This window comes from Recurvomyces mirabilis, assembly GCF_035927965.1.
Source record: "Recurvomyces mirabilis strain CCFEE 5264 chromosome Unknown scaffold_40, whole genome shotgun sequence".
Taxonomy (NCBI): Eukaryota; Fungi; Ascomycota; class Dothideomycetes; order Mycosphaerellales; family Teratosphaeriaceae; genus Recurvomyces; species Recurvomyces mirabilis.
Genome location: NW_027041974.1, coordinates 88,946 through 105,652, shown reverse-complemented (window position 1 = coordinate 105,652; position 16,707 = coordinate 88,946). Strand labels below are relative to the sequence as shown.

General features: G+C 54.1%; 6 protein-coding genes across 6 annotated transcripts; 3 read left to right on the top strand and 3 right to left on the bottom strand.

The window, feature by feature from the left end:
• Positions 1-336: 336 nt before the first annotated feature.
• LTS14_010338 (uncharacterized protein) lies at positions 337-2,313 on the bottom strand (the record flags this gene model as incomplete). The annotated part of the gene is made up of 3 exons (XM_064843014.1): positions 337-392; positions 539-1,273; positions 1,323-2,313. The coding sequence occupies 3 exons, from the start codon at positions 2,311-2,313 to the stop codon at positions 337-339; spliced, it is 1,782 nt and encodes a 593-aa protein (XP_064689438.1).
• An 808-nt stretch (positions 2,314-3,121) lies between these two features.
• Positions 3,122-5,557, bottom strand: LTS14_010337 (uncharacterized protein; the record flags this gene model as incomplete). Its single annotated transcript, XM_064843013.1, has 2 exons — positions 3,122-4,701; positions 4,762-5,557. 2 exons carry the CDS (start codon positions 5,555-5,557, stop codon positions 3,122-3,124), a joined length of 2,376 nt encoding a protein of 791 aa, XP_064689437.1.
• A 707-nt stretch (positions 5,558-6,264) lies between these two features.
• Positions 6,265-7,252, bottom strand: LTS14_010336 (uncharacterized protein; the record flags this gene model as incomplete). Its single annotated transcript, XM_064843012.1, has 3 exons — positions 6,265-6,500; positions 6,567-6,786; positions 6,845-7,252. 3 exons carry the CDS (start codon positions 7,250-7,252, stop codon positions 6,265-6,267), a joined length of 864 nt encoding a protein of 287 aa, XP_064689436.1.
• Positions 7,253-7,903: 651 nt separating this feature from the next.
• Positions 7,904-9,160, top strand: LTS14_010335 (uncharacterized protein; the record flags this gene model as incomplete). Its single annotated transcript, XM_064843011.1, has 1 exon — positions 7,904-9,160. The coding sequence occupies one exon, from the start codon at positions 7,904-7,906 to the stop codon at positions 9,158-9,160; it is 1,257 nt and encodes a 418-aa protein (XP_064689435.1).
• Positions 9,161-12,229: 3,069 nt separating this feature from the next.
• Positions 12,230-14,104, top strand: LTS14_010334 (uncharacterized protein; the record flags this gene model as incomplete). The annotated part of the gene is made up of 1 exon (XM_064843010.1): positions 12,230-14,104. One exon carries the CDS (start codon positions 12,230-12,232, stop codon positions 14,102-14,104), a length of 1,875 nt encoding a protein of 624 aa, XP_064689434.1.
• A 388-nt stretch (positions 14,105-14,492) lies between these two features.
• SDH1_2 (succinate dehydrogenase flavoprotein subunit) lies at positions 14,493-16,601 on the top strand (the record flags this gene model as incomplete). The annotated part of the gene is made up of 3 exons (XM_064843009.1): positions 14,493-15,155; positions 15,218-15,418; positions 15,480-16,601. 3 exons carry the CDS (start codon positions 14,493-14,495, stop codon positions 16,599-16,601), a joined length of 1,986 nt encoding a protein of 661 aa, XP_064689433.1.
• Positions 16,602-16,707: the final 106 nt, after the last annotated feature.

Sequence of the window (16,707 nt, the reverse complement as noted above, 5' to 3'; positions counted from 1 at the left end):
CCTGGTATGTGCAGCGGCGGGTTTGGTCGTGGCGGCCAGTTTCGCCGCTGGCTTTGTAAGTGAACGTGCTGGAACCAACTTCCCGGCAGATCAAAGCAAGCAGCGAGAGTGACTGACTTGTGAATCGAGAAAACATCTGTAGATACCTGTATGAGATATGTAACATTGCCTGTAATTATGCTCGGATTCCATCCCTTCGTTACGACGTTACATCGATCCTTCTATCCAGAACGCAGTCCACCCCTAGAAATGAATGCTTGACGAAGCACCTCGAGGGATCATGGGGGTTTATCATCTGCAAGTGATCTCTTGCGATCCCGTAGTACCGCCCAAACACTAGGAGAGTGTAGCAAATGCAGCAGCCACAAGCTTCGGATTGGGACCCTTACGCACTGTATAGGAAAAGACTCAATTAGCATATATTCAGAGTACAGCAGACATGGAAACCAAGGAATGATGCAAGGGAGGTCGTGCTGTGAACCCACCATATAGACGAAAGAAGGAAATCAATGCGTAGACCGAACCAAAGCCATCCTACCTTTCCGATCCTTCTCAACCCTCAACACGTTTCGGGATGGACTCTTCTCCCTCTCCACAATCTCCAATTCCTCTCGTCCAGGCCTACGTTCTCTGTACTCAACGAGCTGGAACTCGTCGGTTGGATGTTCGCGGAGCCGGAGAGCCATGTCGCGCTTCTCTTCGGCCTCGCGCTCGAGTCGGAGGGCTCGACGCTCAGCTTCTAGTTGTCTGATCTCGGATTGAATGTCCCGGTCGTTGCGGTACTCACGTTCGCGGATCACGAGAGCACCACTGGGCAAAGTGGGTGCACCTGGAGGAGGAGGTGGAGGGCCGCCACGTTCTTCGATAACAGTCTTGCGCTCTTCGAAGAATTCTTCGCCTCCATAGTGCGATCGAGCTGGGAAGGCGCCGGGTGGTGCTGGGTAGTTCGGTGGCGGCGGCATGCGCTCTTCTTCAATCACCGTGCGGCGTTCTTCGTACATGGTGCCAGGAGAGCTTGGAGCGCGAGAGCGTGAGGCGCGGGTGCGGTGAGTACGAGCTGGAGACGTACGGCGTGTAGTCGTGCTCCGGCTGCTAGGTGAGGATGCCCGAACAGATTTGGCACGTTCTGATCGTGCACCACCCATGATCACGCTCGGTGGGTTGACCCACTCGGTGCGGATCACTTCTTCATGCTCGCCAATCGGTGGTCGTGGCAGAGCTGGCGGCCCTGACTCCTCGATCTTCTCTTCGAAGCGGTAGACTCGTTTCGTGCCTACATAGCATCAGTATATGTCAAGGTGATTCTGGGGCACATGTCATACCATTCTCTTTGTATTGCTCACTGATCTTTATGACTTCGTCAATCTGCTCTTTTTCCAAAGCGATACGCAGCACATAAAAATCGTCCTCCTCATCGTAAGGATAGCCCAGATCTTGGATTGCCTCGCTACGCACAAGTCGTTTCGGCATGCGAGTCTTGCCCTTCTTGGCCTTGCGTGCAGTCTCCGCAATACTCTCACGTATCGACTCGGCCTTCTCGATCTCCTCGAAGCTCTCGCTACTCGCGGAGCTCGGCGATGTTCGCCTTGTAGTGACAGACTTGGCGGTGGCGGTCTTCGCACGACTCTTCCTGCTCTTCGCTTCGCTTCTGGCTTCACTTTGTGCCTCACTTCTGGCGTCATCTTCTCCTCGGCGACGATGCACCGAGCGCTCGCGCGTAATCTCTACTTCGCGGTAATCCTCTGGCGCTCTGTACCTGTCTCGCTCCTCGTACATATCGTCCCTTCGCCTGATCGGTAGTGGTACCGGTGTGTATGCCGGCATTCTGTAGTCCTCGCGCTCATATCGTGCAGGTGCTCGGCGGTCGAAAGTGTCCAAACTGCTCTGCCTGCGAAGCAAGCCAGGTCTAGGCGGAGCAGGTGCTCTACGCTCATACGTATCCTCCTCGCGGCTGATGCTCTTACGGCGATATGGCGTGAGAGCCATCTCGGCAAGCTCGCGTGGATCTACGTCACCAAAGAGCTCACGATCTGTTCTTCGCCTTGGCCGTCCTGGAGCAGCAAAGCGGTCTTCTTCAACGTAGCGATCACGTTCGTGGAAGCTGCCGCGCGGGCCTCGCTCGTCTATACGGTCAATGACTTGGACGTCTCGTCGGCCTGGCCGATCTCGCTCCTCAAAGTGATAGTCTTCCTCATACTGTCGAGGCGGTGGTCCACGGTTGCCGAACCTGTCGAAGCGGTCACGATCCCATCGCTGAGGTATATCGCGGCCTATGTCGTCGACAGAGGACCGTGGGCCGCCGAACCGTGACATTGTGTCCGTGTAGTGGTGAGACGAGGACAGACAGCCTGATTTCTTTCAAGTCACAGCAGGTGCTGTAAGATGTCGTGGAGATGGACTGAAGGGCAGACGAACAGTTACGAGGACGCCGGGATATGTGCTCCACGCCCAGGCAAGACAATGTGCGACTTAAGGCTGCGCCTAGCCAAAAGCAGGCCTGGAAGTGTCAAGTGGGCGTGTGTGGCTAGCAAGCTGCATTCGGTGCGTCACCGGCTCCTCGTCGCTGCCCAATAGCAGGGATACGGCCTTGAGTAAAATGAGCGCAAACGACGAGCCCAACCAGAAACATATCAATATTGGGCTTATCAAAGCATGAGATTGGCTTGCCGGGGGAAAAGATTTAGCCCAAGATACGAAGTTGGGTGAGTTCACCAAGCTGATGGAGGTCTCACCATCACTCACATTGATGACGTATGACATCACGTGGTACGGCGTGAGAGACGAGCCGAGGATTGTAGAATGTATTGAGGACGATATAGACGAAGTGAACAATGTACTGGTCTGCATTTGCCGACAGCAAGAGCATTAGAGCCCCCTGGCTACCAATGACTGCATCCATAGCAGTAAATAACTTTTTCCCATTCCTCTCAACCATTGCTACATAGGTCCTTCGCCTTGTCCATATATTCGCTTCCCACAGCCTCGATATGCTCTCTTGATACCTCACTTGCCGCACTCAAGATACTATGCGCCACCGGCACACCGTTGACCTCTGCACTCATGCCAACCCACGGTATATCATTACCCATCTGGGACAAAGAATGGCGCTTCTATCACGCCTCTAGCCCTCCTGCTGCAGTGCCTCGCTCCGTCCACCACACAATTCCTTCGCCTGGTCGACAAACTGGCTGCCAGTACCGCCGACATTCTTGTCCAGAACCTCAGAAGCTGCTTCAAGCATACTCTGCTTTAGAGACATGCCTTCATCCTCTGCACTCACAGCCTGGAAGAGAATGTCGTTAACCACCTGCACAAGGCTATGAATGTCATTGCCCAAGATGCCAGGCACGGAAGACAGATCACTCGCACAAACCTCCGTCACGGCCTCAAGAATGCGTGTACAGTGCACGACGAAGCCGAGGTGGTCGAACACGAACTGGATCTCGTCGTCCACAGCGACCTCCTGAAGTACACTCAGGAGCTGAACAGGTGTCAGACCGCGTGTTTCTTTGTATTGCGCCGCCATTACTGGGTCCCGAATGCCTTGCCCAGTCTCTGAGTGTACCTTGACGATGCCGTAGAGAACACGGATACTGCTAGTAGCTTTCTTGCTCACAGTGTGATACACCTTGCCGTTCTCCAGCAGCAAGGCCAGGTACGCTGAGATCGGCTGTACTTCGACGACGCCGTTGGACGCATGGAATCGTCCACCCTTCTGCACTGCTCGGCTATTGTTCGACAGGTCGGATGCCTTGACGCCTTGAGCAATTTTGTATGCTTTCCATACGGATCTCACGCTAGTCACGGCGGGACGACAGAACCTGAGCTTGCTGTTCTGGCGCTCAACGACGAGCTGCATGTCTGGCCATGATGACATGAGTATACCACTAGCCTGTGCTGCGCGGTAGAGATAGGCTGTTGCGAGGATGATGTGACTGTGGGAACAGTCCCTAGTATCCAAGGTTGCCTTAGAGATCAAGACTCTGCGTAAGAGAGCACTTGGAGCCATGGGCAAGCCTTGCAGGATGCCGAGAGGGACCATTAGCGTATTGCCGCCCTCCATCTTGGAGGAGCGTGAACACCAAGCAAGACTGTGATCCAGCCAGGGCACCTGTACAAGCGAGTCCTGTCTATCAGCCGCCATTCTGGCAAGATAGTCCGGCAAATACTGTCTTAGTGTCTGTGAGCCACGACTCAGCGCCTGTTGAAAGCTAGTAAGCTGTGCCTGCAAGGCTTCTAGCAGGACCAGACTGTCTTTGTACCCGACCTCAGGCTTTGAGTCAAGTACATCGTAGATCTCAATGTAAATCTCCACACATGCCACAACATCCAGTAAAACCCGACCATTGTTCGCAACACCAAGCAGCTTTAACGTGAAGTTGTCAAGACCCATGATCGATTTCACCGCATCCTTGTCATCGCCATTCTCGACCAGCTGACGCAGGAAAGGCATCGCCTTGTCCAGCACCTGGATCAAGCCCACCGTCTTAGCTAGCTTCACGTTGCCTGGCAGCATGTTCTGGTTGTCCGGAGCGTTGCGAAGCTCGTTGCAGAAGTGGGCCATCATCGCCCACCCGTCCAAGCAGAACAAGCCTGCGTTGCCACCTTGCTGGATACTCAAGACTTCGCCTTTGCCATTCTCTGGTGGTGGTGTCGTAGAGCCGCAAGCCTCGATGAAGGCTGCACAGAAATTATCAACCCCTATAGTATTGACTAAGCCGTCCTAAAGCTGCAACTTCGGCATTAATGTTGTCACCTCACGGCAGCGCTGAATCGTGAGGTCTGTAGCGTTCTCCGTGAGCCGCGAGATAGTGAGGAAGCTGAGTCCACCACCCTTGAACCGCTGCCACAGGCTGCGGACATGCACTCGGATGTCTTGGAGGTCCTTCAGAAGATACCAGATAGCAGGGGGCTCGTCTATCTCCTCAATGCCCTCGAGCTCATACTCTTGCTCTTCAGGCTTCGCCGGAGCCTTAGGCTTCTTGCTCTTCTTCTGCTTCAGATTGATGCTCGCTAGTAGCTCGTCTCTGCGTGCATCAACAGCCTCCTCCTCTTCCGCAGCCTTGTTGTCCTGGATTTCCAGGGCGGCAAACACATTACTGATGTCTTGAACCTGCTCTGGAGCGTCGACCGCAGAGTCACTCCTTGCCTTTGCTGGAAGTCTTGCCTTGTATGTCGTCCTTGAGACTTGCTGGATATCTTTCAGCACCTCGATGAAGTGGAGATGCGATTGGGTGGACGAATTGACTGACTCGTTTGGCTGCTTGGTGTTTAGGGCATAATAGAAGTCGTGAGCTGCGGATCGACCAGATATGACGTCGTAGAGGACGTTCAGGATATCGTCGTGGATGGAAATCCGTGGGTTGATGGACCGAACGATCCTCTCGGCGTAAGTCAAGAGGTCGCTGACAATAACCTTGTTGCTGGTGGTATTTTTGCTGGTTTTGTTCTTGCCGCTCTTGCGAAGGCGCTGTGCGTTAGAAACAAGCCAGGTGACAATCTTGGCTGTGCCAGCCTTGTAACGGCGATGCGTGTCGACCAGACTGAGTTGATCCATGTTAGGCGAGAGTTCTTCGAACGTATGTCCTGTCTCAAAGATGAGGTGCTATATGGACGTAATATGCCGTTTCTTGGTTGTACGAGGCACGACGCTGTCGCTATTTCGAGGATTCTGTGCGGTCTTGATCTTGTGTGCTATAGTACTGTTACTGATAGGCGATATGCTGAAGTGATAGATATGTGTCTCGCTGGAAGCTGAGTCGAAAGTGCTTGCGACGGGAGTCTTAACAAGAGGAAAGATGTGGGTTCGGAAGTAACAGGTTGTCGTTCGAAGAAGCAACCCCAAAAGCTTTATATATCAAGAAGTGATCATGTGTCTATAGAAAATCGACGCGTCGGATTAGCTAATACTCTTGTTTTTGTTCTCCCGTCACACATCTCGCATTCACTTACATATAAGTGGGTACGCCGACCAACATCGCGAAGCTCCAGCTATATGGTGAATATCGTCAGCAACAGTATTCACATCTTGTCGTTTCGTGTTGGAGAGCTAGGGGTAGAAGAAGTAGGCGGAAGGATCAGAATCGTCAAATTTTGTAGTTCCTTCATTGGAGGTGTAGGATTTTAACAACGTGTTTTGTGGTCATCAGGTAGCAAGCAGGGAGGAGAATGAGAGAAAGGTGGTCAGACATACCTTGCAGCGTTCCCGTTCTCCAGTGTGGGAAGATAAGTCTTTATGACAACCCCGACTCGTTGATGACGCTTTCATGGAGCATAAGGCCACCCGATGCAGTTTGCCGTTGCCACCAGACTGCCCTGCAGCTCGTCCTTTTTCGCAATCAATTCTTCGACGTCCCAATTGCACCAAGCAAACTTGCCGCGCAGGAATCCGGCCTCTTGGCTGCATAACCATACGGCGAAGTGGGCAGGCAGCTCGACAGTATCGTATTGTGGTGCTTGTGCTTTGCCTGCGAATGACTTCTCGGACATTGCTGACTCGACTGTGACGCTTGGCATCAGTATGTTGTCGGACACCCTAGGCTAGAAGTATGGATGGTAAGACCCACCGACACCTGGATGCATGCTCACAACATGCAGATCTTGCACTTCAGAGGCAAGATCCTGGAGCATCTTTACTGCCGCAAACTTGCTTGAATTGTAAGCTGTCCAATTCTCGGCCAAGAATGGAACCTGGATCGAGCCGGCGCTGACACCGATCAAGGTGGCGTCTGCATTGCGAAGAGGCAAGAAGGCATGGGCGAGGTTGAATGGGCCACGGACGTTGATCTAGTTGAGCATAGCCGTAAGCATGGTGAATCTGCAGACCAGAACAATCACATCATACCTCGAAGGCCTTCCACCAATCCGTAGGGTCAGAGTCAACAAGATGTTTGATGTCGGGCAAATACCCAGCATTGGAGATCAGAACATCCCACTTCCCAATTTCCCTCGCAGCCTTCTGGACGCTCGCCAGATCGGAGACATCCGTAGCGTGAGTGCTCACAGTAACCTTGCCGTCAGTCGAGTTCTCAACTTGCTGCTTCATCTCCTCTAGGACATTGGGTCGGCGGCCTAGAATCGCTATCCGGGCTGCTCCAGCATCGGCGAAGGCTTGTGTGATAGCTGACCCGATGCCTGTGCCTCCGCCGGATATGACAACGGTCTTGCCTTTGAGAGAGAGTTCTGGCCGGGCAGGACTGATGGCTGGGTAGGCGGCTTTGTGGAAAGTCTTGGTTAGGGATGGGTAGGCCATGGCTGCTCGATTATCGGACCAAGAGACAGCTTTTCTTTTGTAGGTCTCGAGTTCCTATGCGGCAGAGTGCCTGATAAATACAGTTCCATAGCATTGGCCTGACAAATACAGTTCCATAGCATTGGCCTATTTTGGTCGGGTATGTAGGTAGCCATTGCACCTTTGCTGCGGCTGAAGTCGGTGACGGATGTCCAGCATGCCGCGAGTGCTTCGGCGTCCCGACTTCGTCCGCTTCAAGATCACCCTCGCATCGCCTGGCCATAGTCTTGCCATCGCTGGCGGTCCACCAGAGTACTGGGGCCGCCTGGTCTGAGACAGTGATCGTGTCTAACACCAGGAAAGATGTGCGTAGCAGAGTAGAGTTTGCTTGTCGTTGTCGAGCGGCGGGGTTCGGGATTCCGCGACAAAGATCGGCGTCATCATAAACAAACCAAAGAGGTCTGTGCTGAAGCTCGACCGAGGCTTGTACGAGTTACTCTTTGTTGCTGCTGCTGCGTCGAAAGATTGAAGGAGGATCCTTGGGCACAGACAGGAGCATTCACCGCTCGCAAGCTACGTCGCACACGTGATCTTGGTTCACAGACTAAGTCGTGCCTTCTTGACCTGGTCAGTCCAGTTACCGCGACCACGTGCGCATGAGACAAAGCAAACATGGATTACTTTGAAGGCGCATCGCAACCAGGCCGGCACGCGCATCTCTTCCAACCACCACGATCGCCCGCACCGAGAACACATACTCCAGCATTAACATCAGCACCCGACTACTTCTCCTCCACCACGAGTTCGCGAAAGCGTGCACGACCCGACTCATCACATGACAGCAGACCCAGCTGGAATCAAACACCTAGCTGGGTACAGTGTCCGACGTCGGGCGATGCGAGCTATAGTAGCGCAACAGCAGGTACGTATGAGCGAAATGACCGGCTTGTGAACGAGCGGTACACTTTGGCTGGAGGACTCGATACCCCAGGACTGCAGGCAGAGATGATGGGGACGGACTGGAGAGCTGATGGAGATGTACTGAGGAGGAGAGGTCAGGTGACAAGATCGGTGTCAGGCTATAGTGCGAGAGCAGAGCTCAGAGGGCCACTAGCAAGGGAAAGAAATGGTGCGGCACGGATGCCTTCTTCGCCGAACGGCCAAGTAGGAGGCTCGTGGACCGGCCTGGCATTCAACCTAGTTGGCAGCATCTTCTCCTTCGGCACAAACGTAGTCAAAGGCTTCTACGCAGGCGGTGGTCGTGGATACGATCTGAAGCGTAGTCCGCTCCACATGAACTTCCGCAACCTCGCCTCACCACCCGAGCCTTGCTCTACACCACTTCCAGGCTCATGGCGCGAGGACGAGTTCCTGGGCGACTTCGAGCAGGATAACCCGAGTAGTGCTACTCGACCACCGAATAAGCGACGACAGACGGATAAGGATAGCTGGGTTATGGTCGGCACGCCGGATCTGGAGACCAGTCCGAAGAGGGGAGAACCTCTTGCTCGACCGACGGCGTCACGAGCTTCTAGTCGACGGAGTCTCGCTCCACTACCGCGGCGACAATCATCCTCTCAATCCACCTTCTCAACAGGAAGTCCTCTCGCGCCGCCACCACTACCCATCGACCACCGCCGCGCATCCTTCGCACCTATCCGCTCGAACTCTCGACCCAATTCACGTCCAAGCAGCTCAGGTGCCGGTATCACAGGCGTCAACACAGCATACATCTCCCCCGAAACAGAGAAGTATCTCAAGCGGCGCGAGAAGCATGATCGGAAGGCCGACGCTGCTATGACGGACATGAGTCGGAAGCTAGCTGATTTGATTCGTGCGGGTCAGGAGGCGCTGGGGACGAAGATTAGTGTGGAGGGGGATGTGGAGGGGGAGCAGACTGATGAGGGATTTGTTGATGAGGAGTGGTAGTTGGGACGCGGTTACGGGTGGGATGTGAATCAATGGTTGATCTATGACCAATAATGGCGCACTGGCGGTTTGGGAATCTGAACTGTAAGCGATCTGTCTTTGAGATACCCTTTTCTGGTTCGGCTTTCGGGTATCAAGCATATGTCCAATACTGTAGCATAGCTGATGAATTCACTTTTGACTCATGTCATAGCCGAGTCGATCTCCTGTCTCACGATCACTCTTGCGCTTACTCGCTCACGCACTCACTTCTACCATCTACAGGTCTCAAGCATGTCATGGCTCATGCGGTTCCTTACCTCGCTACCACTCTTGCGCTCACTCACTCACTCACTCACTCACGCACTCACTTCTAGCGCCAACAGGCAGGTATATAAGGACGCACTGGTGTTTTGGCTGGCCCTCGAACTTACGATACTCACATTCAACCATGGCAGTGCAAGCAGGCCGTCTCACCGCCCTCAGCTTGCTTTACGAAGGGAACCACGCAGAATGGCGGCCGCATATTGAGACTGTGCTGAGAGCACGCGGCTGTTTCGTACTAAGCAACCGTCAAGGGAACCCTGCTTACATCTTTGGGGCGGACGATTGCCTTCCAGCTTCTCAGATCATCCTGGCACACGTCTCACCTACTCTGCGCGCTCGCATATCATCAGTAGCTTATGGTGATGCGGCCTCCCTCCTCAACCTATTTGAGAAAATCGCAGCGCCATTCCGCTTTATGGACCTCCCGGCCGAGTTACGCGTACGCGTGTACGATATTCACTACCGCCCCCTATTGAAACATCGCAACCTCAACAGCCGTCCTACATACAGCCTCCCACCAGTATTGCAAGCATGCCACATCGTGCGCGCGGAGTTCGTGCCGATCTTCTGGCGTCAAGCCACCATCACGTTCGACAACCGTTGGACAGACGAGGATCCGAGTCACACGCCTGTGGAGCAAGCGACCAAGAGGCTTCTTGAATGGGGCGTAGCGATGTCGAAGGGGCACTTGCAGCACCTCAGGAGCATCACGCTGATCTGGAGGTGTGCTTCAGCGATCGTCAAGTGTCTGAATGTCCAAAGGATAGGGGACTCTGAGCTTTCCATTTGTTGTGAGGACTTTACAGCTCCAGAAGAGGCGGCATGGGAACAAAATTTGGCGATTGTCGAGAAGAAGGCAGGGTGGCTTGGGCTGAGAGGCGAGGCGCTGATACTTTTCTTCACTACTGCGGAGGTCTTGCTCAAGCAATTGAATGCTACTTGAGTATACAGCTGGGGTGCGATAATCGGAGGAGGAAAGACAAAGTAGAAAGGAAGGAGAAGACCTCGGGTTCATGAGCAGCGCTGAGTCCTTCCCTAGAAGCAAGACGTGGATGCTCGGAGACACAGCAGATCTCAAATGACTTGCAATGGAGCAGCCGCTTCTCGTACAAACATTCTTACTTATCAGCGAACCCTGTGACAAGCATAATCGAGGCACAGTAGTAAATCAGAAAAGAGGACCGAATCGAGCTACTCGACCCATATACACCCATGTCACATCGGCTCGGCATGGCGATGTGATGTAAATCGGACAAGATTGATGATCATTCATTACATCTAGTAGTCTATAGCTGCCCATCCAAGCAGGTCTCGCATCGATGCCATTTCCGCGGCTATCGATTCCTTGATAATAATACAGGACGCCGTCGCCAATACCTCTGACCATGCCGGGCCAGATCATCGTCGAGGAGGAACGCCATGTATCCCACGGACTTCACCGTGTGTCCCGTAGTAGTGCCGCCTGCCTGTGTGGTTGCGGTCGTGGCCTGGGTTGGGGTGGAGGGTTCTCCTCGAATAGCTTTGCTTTCTGTGGGTGGGACAGGATGGTTAGCTGAATGGGCACATTTCGAGCGGGAGTTTGATGTGCATATCTCGCTGCTCACCTTTAGGTAGTCTGCGTAGAGTTGCTTGAACGCTTCACTGTTCTCAACCTGCGATTTGAGGTCTTGGAATGCGACGTGGTCGTAGTCTGGGGAGTTCATGGTGGCGGTCTTGACGTTGGAGTTGTGATTCGGTCCGTCGTGTCGAGCTCAAGCTTCTCGAAAGACGCTTGAGTGGCGGGCAGTGCTGACAATGCTGCGGATCATGGAAGATCGCCTGGTCTCAGGAGGACGATGAGGATTTTAAAGAGGATCTCGCATTCGCTGGGGCCGAGGATGCGGTGGCTACGTGGAAAGGATCAGGCCCTCGAGCAACACATTCGGGAGGTGTTGTTTTCTTGGCTCGCCTTTCGTCATCTCCGTACAGTACGGACCTCCCAGAGTTTCGTGAAAAGCTTGTCTTACTACGCGTATAGCTCCATGGCGATACAGCTAAACAGTATATATCGCCGTCGCCACAGCATTCGCGAACAATTCGACGATCACTGGGCCTCCGGGATTTTGCTTAGATTTGCCAGGCTGGTCAGTCATCCAACAGGACCGGTCGCCATTGCCGTGTCGGCCATGTCCAAGATGGTGGAGACCCTGTCCGGGATGAGGTTATGATCGATCCTCAGGCTGCATGGTGGTTCGGGGTGGCCGTCTAGGCGATCGCTCTCGCCCGAAGGCGCTTCCTCAAGTGGTAAGCAGGCGGGTTCAGATCGTCGCAGGCGGCAGTAGTGTCCAGTAGCGTCCGCGTTTCTCGCTCATACACGTAGGAAATCGTGTACTGCTTCATTGGATGGGCTTACGAGAGTTTTGGTAATGATCTTCGTGTGGGAAAGAGTTTCTTTGACGTGCAAGTCGTGGCGAGGAAGGTGGGAGAGAGAGAGGTGTGGAGGAAAGTCTCGAGCGGGTGCCTCCCGCTAGCCGAAACAGCCGAATTAGCCGCTACGGTTTCACGCGACCGCTGGCGAGACGTGGCTTGGCGGGCAATGACGACGCGCCATACATTGTGCCTTCACGTGCCTCGAATGCAACAGTGAACTACAGTAGATTGGCAACGTATGTCACGTTCTCGACCGGCGCTTGCCTTGCTTACTATACAGCTGCCATGAGGGCGTTCCGCTGAACCTCCCTTGGGCCAAAGCTTCACATATGCCGTCGATCCCATCTAACCGGCATGCATGCCAGCAATGTCCGCACGAGCTCGACGCCGGCGACCGCCTCGTCCTTGCGACCTCGGACTCGTCGTTTGATTTCGGGACTGGACGAAGGCGATGAGACCACCTTCGACCCCGCCGCTGCCCCTCTCCGCCGGGTTGCTTCACCATTACCTTCGCCCTTTGTTAGCAGGTCAGCCTCGCCCATACCGGCAACACGACTGTCGCGACCAAGCTCCAGTCATGATCCGCCGAGCAACAGCAGATTTGGATCTGTTGGCAAGTCCTCGTTGAGCAGGCAGAGGAAGACTGGTGCAGACTCGCCCACGCTGTCCGACCTGTGGGGTAACTCATGGACAACACTGCAAGGCATCGCAACCGATCTGCTCAGCGGGGATCCAATTGTGGATGCAAAGCGGAAGCCCAGACGCACGAAAGGCGTCCTTAACTATGGCAGTTCTCGCTCGTCAACTAGCGCACCCCCGGGTCAATGGGGTCCAGATGCGCCGACTTCACGTCCAACAATGAGGGACATCGGAGGAGGCACCAAGGACGAGCAGTTGGCTGCAATGAGGGCGCAGAAGCGAAAGGACATGCTCACGAGGCAGGAGACTAGCTATGCGGACACTCTCGGCAAGTTCAAGCGGCGGATGTCAGACGATAGGGCTTCCATGTCTGCTCCACCAGGCGAGAACGAAGATCGAGATGCGCTGGTTTACGTGCATCAGGTGAAGAAAGACGATACGCTGGCTGGGATCACGATCAAGTACAACTGTTCAGCAAATGTGTTGCGGAAGGCGAATCGCATGTGGCCAAATGATACAATACACAGCCGCGAGACGCTCATACTACCCGTGGATGCATGTGGTGCGAAGGGGAGGGTCATGCCTGGACCCGAGGCGCTGGATCTGTTGAGCTCAGATGCAGATGCTCTATCAGCTGGTCAGGCAGAAGAAGTCAATCCGCCAGACACGAAGGCCACCAACGGCAACATTCCCAGCCGCAACCGAACGAATTCCGAGTCAACGAGTGCAAGCCGGCGTGCATCCTCGTCAGCAGCAAGGTCTAGTGTCGGAGACGACCCAGCCTGGCAGCACGATTCTTGGGTCTTACTACCGGGCGCCACCAAGCCAACAGAGATTGCTCGCTTGTCACGCAGAGCACTAGGCTACTTTCCACCGGCACGCCGGAAAAGTAACTGCTTCTCGGAGTTCGACACGCCATCTACATCATTGGATTTGACACGACCCGCAACGAACGATTTGGTGCCGGCATCTCCCCTTCCCCAGAATGCTGCACAGCGACCAGTGCGGCCAAGGAGATCGAGCAGCGCAACCAATGGCTACTTCCCATCTTACCTTTCCGGACCTGGCGGCGTTGGCACCATGAACAGGAATGTTTGCTTTCCCGGTCCAGCACAAGATGGTCTCAACAAGATGTTTGCGAAACACTTACCGGATGTTGCACCTCCGCGCTTACAGCAGTCACTTTTGACTCCCGAGTTCCCACTATACACTGACGAAGTAACGCCACTGGCCTCAGGCGCCACAACACCAAATCCGAGCAAGAATCTCAATCTGGAGAACGTTGGTGGAGCTATAGAATCATGGATGCGCAAGACAGCTTCGCAGGTACAGAGTGCTATGCACCAGCCCGAACGACAAAAGGCTGCTCGTGCTTCTGTTGGTGCGCCAGGGCGAGGTGCGGGTGGGATTGGCGATCTGATCGAAATGACTGATGAATTTGAGATTGGTGCTGATGAAGACGAAGAAGGAGGGCGAGGCCGACAGGGCTCAGCGGTCTATCTGGGACAGCAGAGTACTGCTACGTCGTACTTGCACGGTGCTATGCCTCGGGAAAGATCGAACGCTGGGAAGAATGGCAAAGATAACTGAGGAACTCCCAACGCAAGCGGAAATACGCGCATTTCTGTCTATCTGTCCCCCACGAACGACGTACATCGCGATTACAAGCCAAGCTCTCCGCGGTTATGCTTAAGCGCTTAGGCAAAGGTTATTGCCGATCATTGCCGGCCGCCGATGTGGATCCGATCGCAAAAGTGTGGGGAAGAACGTGGGAATAATGCGTCTCCAAATCATCGGCATAAAGCCCAGCAATCATCTTGCTGCCCTCGGCACGTTACATCGCGGTGGAGATCGATCATGCTGGCCACTGAGTCGTGGACCCGCTTGAGATCTTGTCAACGCCATGCTAGCTAGGCAATCTACTCTACAATGACATCGAATCCAGTAGCGTCATAGACATTCTAACACTACGGCAGCCATGGCGAAGGCATTGAGTCACGCCTGGTGTGATCTCGCCTCCATATCACGTCCGTCGTTCCAGTCCACCTTCCAGAAACCCGCCCAAGCGCTACGAAGACGAAGACATGCCTTCACACCGTCCCCTCAACGCCGAGGCATCCTCTCCCAAACCCAACGCCGCCGAGCCACCACCTCCGCGTCCTCCCCTCTCAACTGTCCCCTCATAGACCACCACTACGACGCCATTGTCATCGGCGCAGGCGGTGCCGGCCTCCGTGCAGCTACAGGCCTCGCCGAGTCCGGACTAAACACAGCCTGCATCACCAAACTCTTCCCTACCCGCTCCCACACCGTCGCAGCCCAAGGCGGCATCAACGCCGCCCTAGCCAACATGACTAAAGACGACTGGCGCTGGCACATGTACGACACAGTAAAAGGCAGCGACTGGCTCGGGGATCAAGACGCGATACATTATATGTGCCGGGAAGCCCCCAAGACGGTGTACGAGTTGGAGAATTACGGGATGCCGTTTTCGCGGACAGAGGATGGGAGGATTTATCAGAGGGCTTTGGGGGGACAGAGTTTGGAGTTTGGGAAGGGCGGGCAGGCTTATAGGTGTTGTGCGGCGGCTGACCGGACGGGGCATGCTATGTTGCATACTTTGTATGGGCAGAGTTTAAAGGTAGGGATATCAGCAGATATGTGTCTCGAGAGGTCGTCTGGGTTGTTGCTAATGCTGGGTAGCATGATACGAATTTCTTCATTGAGTACTTTTGCATTGATTTGTTGATGGTCGATGGTGCTTGTGTGGGTGTGCTGTGTATGTCTATGGAGGATGGCACATTACATCGAGTGTTTGCGAAGAATACTGTTCTTGCCACCGGTGGGTACGGGCGAGCTTACTTTTCGTGTACTTCTGCACATACCTCGACGGGAGACGGTAATGTAAGCATTGGATACCGAGAGATCATTTCTGCCGAGTGTTTCACTGCTGACGAGTTCATAGGCAATGGTAGCCCGTGCCGGCCTTCCAAACCAGGACTTCGAATTTGTTCAATTTCATCCCTCTGGCATCTACGGCGCCGGCGTTCTGATCACAGAAGGTGCTCGCGGCGAAGGTGGATATCTGCTCAACTCCGAAGGCGAGCGGTTTATGGAGCGATATGCACCCACCGCCAAGGATCTCGCATCTCGAGATGTAGTAGCACGAAGCATGAACATCGAGATCCGGGAAGGGAGGGGTTGTGGACCGGGAAAGGATCATATTCGGTTGCAATTGAGTCATCTACCGAAGGATCTGATTTATGATCGATTACCTGGAATTGCTGAGACGGCGTCGATTTTTGCGGGAATCGACATTACGAAGGAACCGATTCCGGTGCTGCCGACGGTGCACTATTGTATGGGTGGGGCGCCGACCAATTTCAAGGGTCAGGTACTGAGTGTTGACCCGATCACTGGAGAGGAGAAGACTGTGGAGGGGCTGTATGCGGCGGGTGAGGTGGCGAGTGTGAGTGTGCATGGAGCGAATCGACTAGGGGCGAATAGCTTACTGGATATTGTCGTTTTTGGTCGAGCTTGTGCGCTGGACATTGCGGCGAACAATGAGAAAGGGATGGATCATAAGACTGTGCCGGAGGATGTCGGGTTCGAGAGTCTGAAGGAGATGGATGGCATTAGGAATGCTGACGGAGATATGCTTGCTGCTCAATCGCGGACGGATATGCAGAAGGTGATGCAAGCTGATATTGCTGTGTTCCGCACCAAAGACAGCTTGACTGCTGGTAACGAAAAATTGCAGCAGATACAGAACGATTTCAAGACGAGGCTATCGGTCAAGGACAGAAGCATGATATGGAACAGTGATTTGGTGGAAACACTTGAGCTGAGGAATCTCCTGACGTGCGCTGCACAGACGGCGAAGAGCGCCGAGGCGAGGTTAGAGAGCAGAGGGAGTCATGCGCGAGAAGACTTCCCAGATCGGAACGATGGGGAGTGGATGAAGCATAGTCTGACGTGGCAGAGGCGAGAGGGTGATGAGGTGAGAGTAGGGTATCGGAAGGTAACTGGGACGACGCTGGATGAGAATGAGTGCAAGGCCGTGCCGCCTGTCATGAGAAGTTATTAGGCTTTGTCTTAATCAGACACAGATCCATAAGCAGGATTCAAGACTTCTGACCATTTTGAACCGATAGAACGCACGTGGTCTCTAGCCCTGCTAAACCCAGCATCCG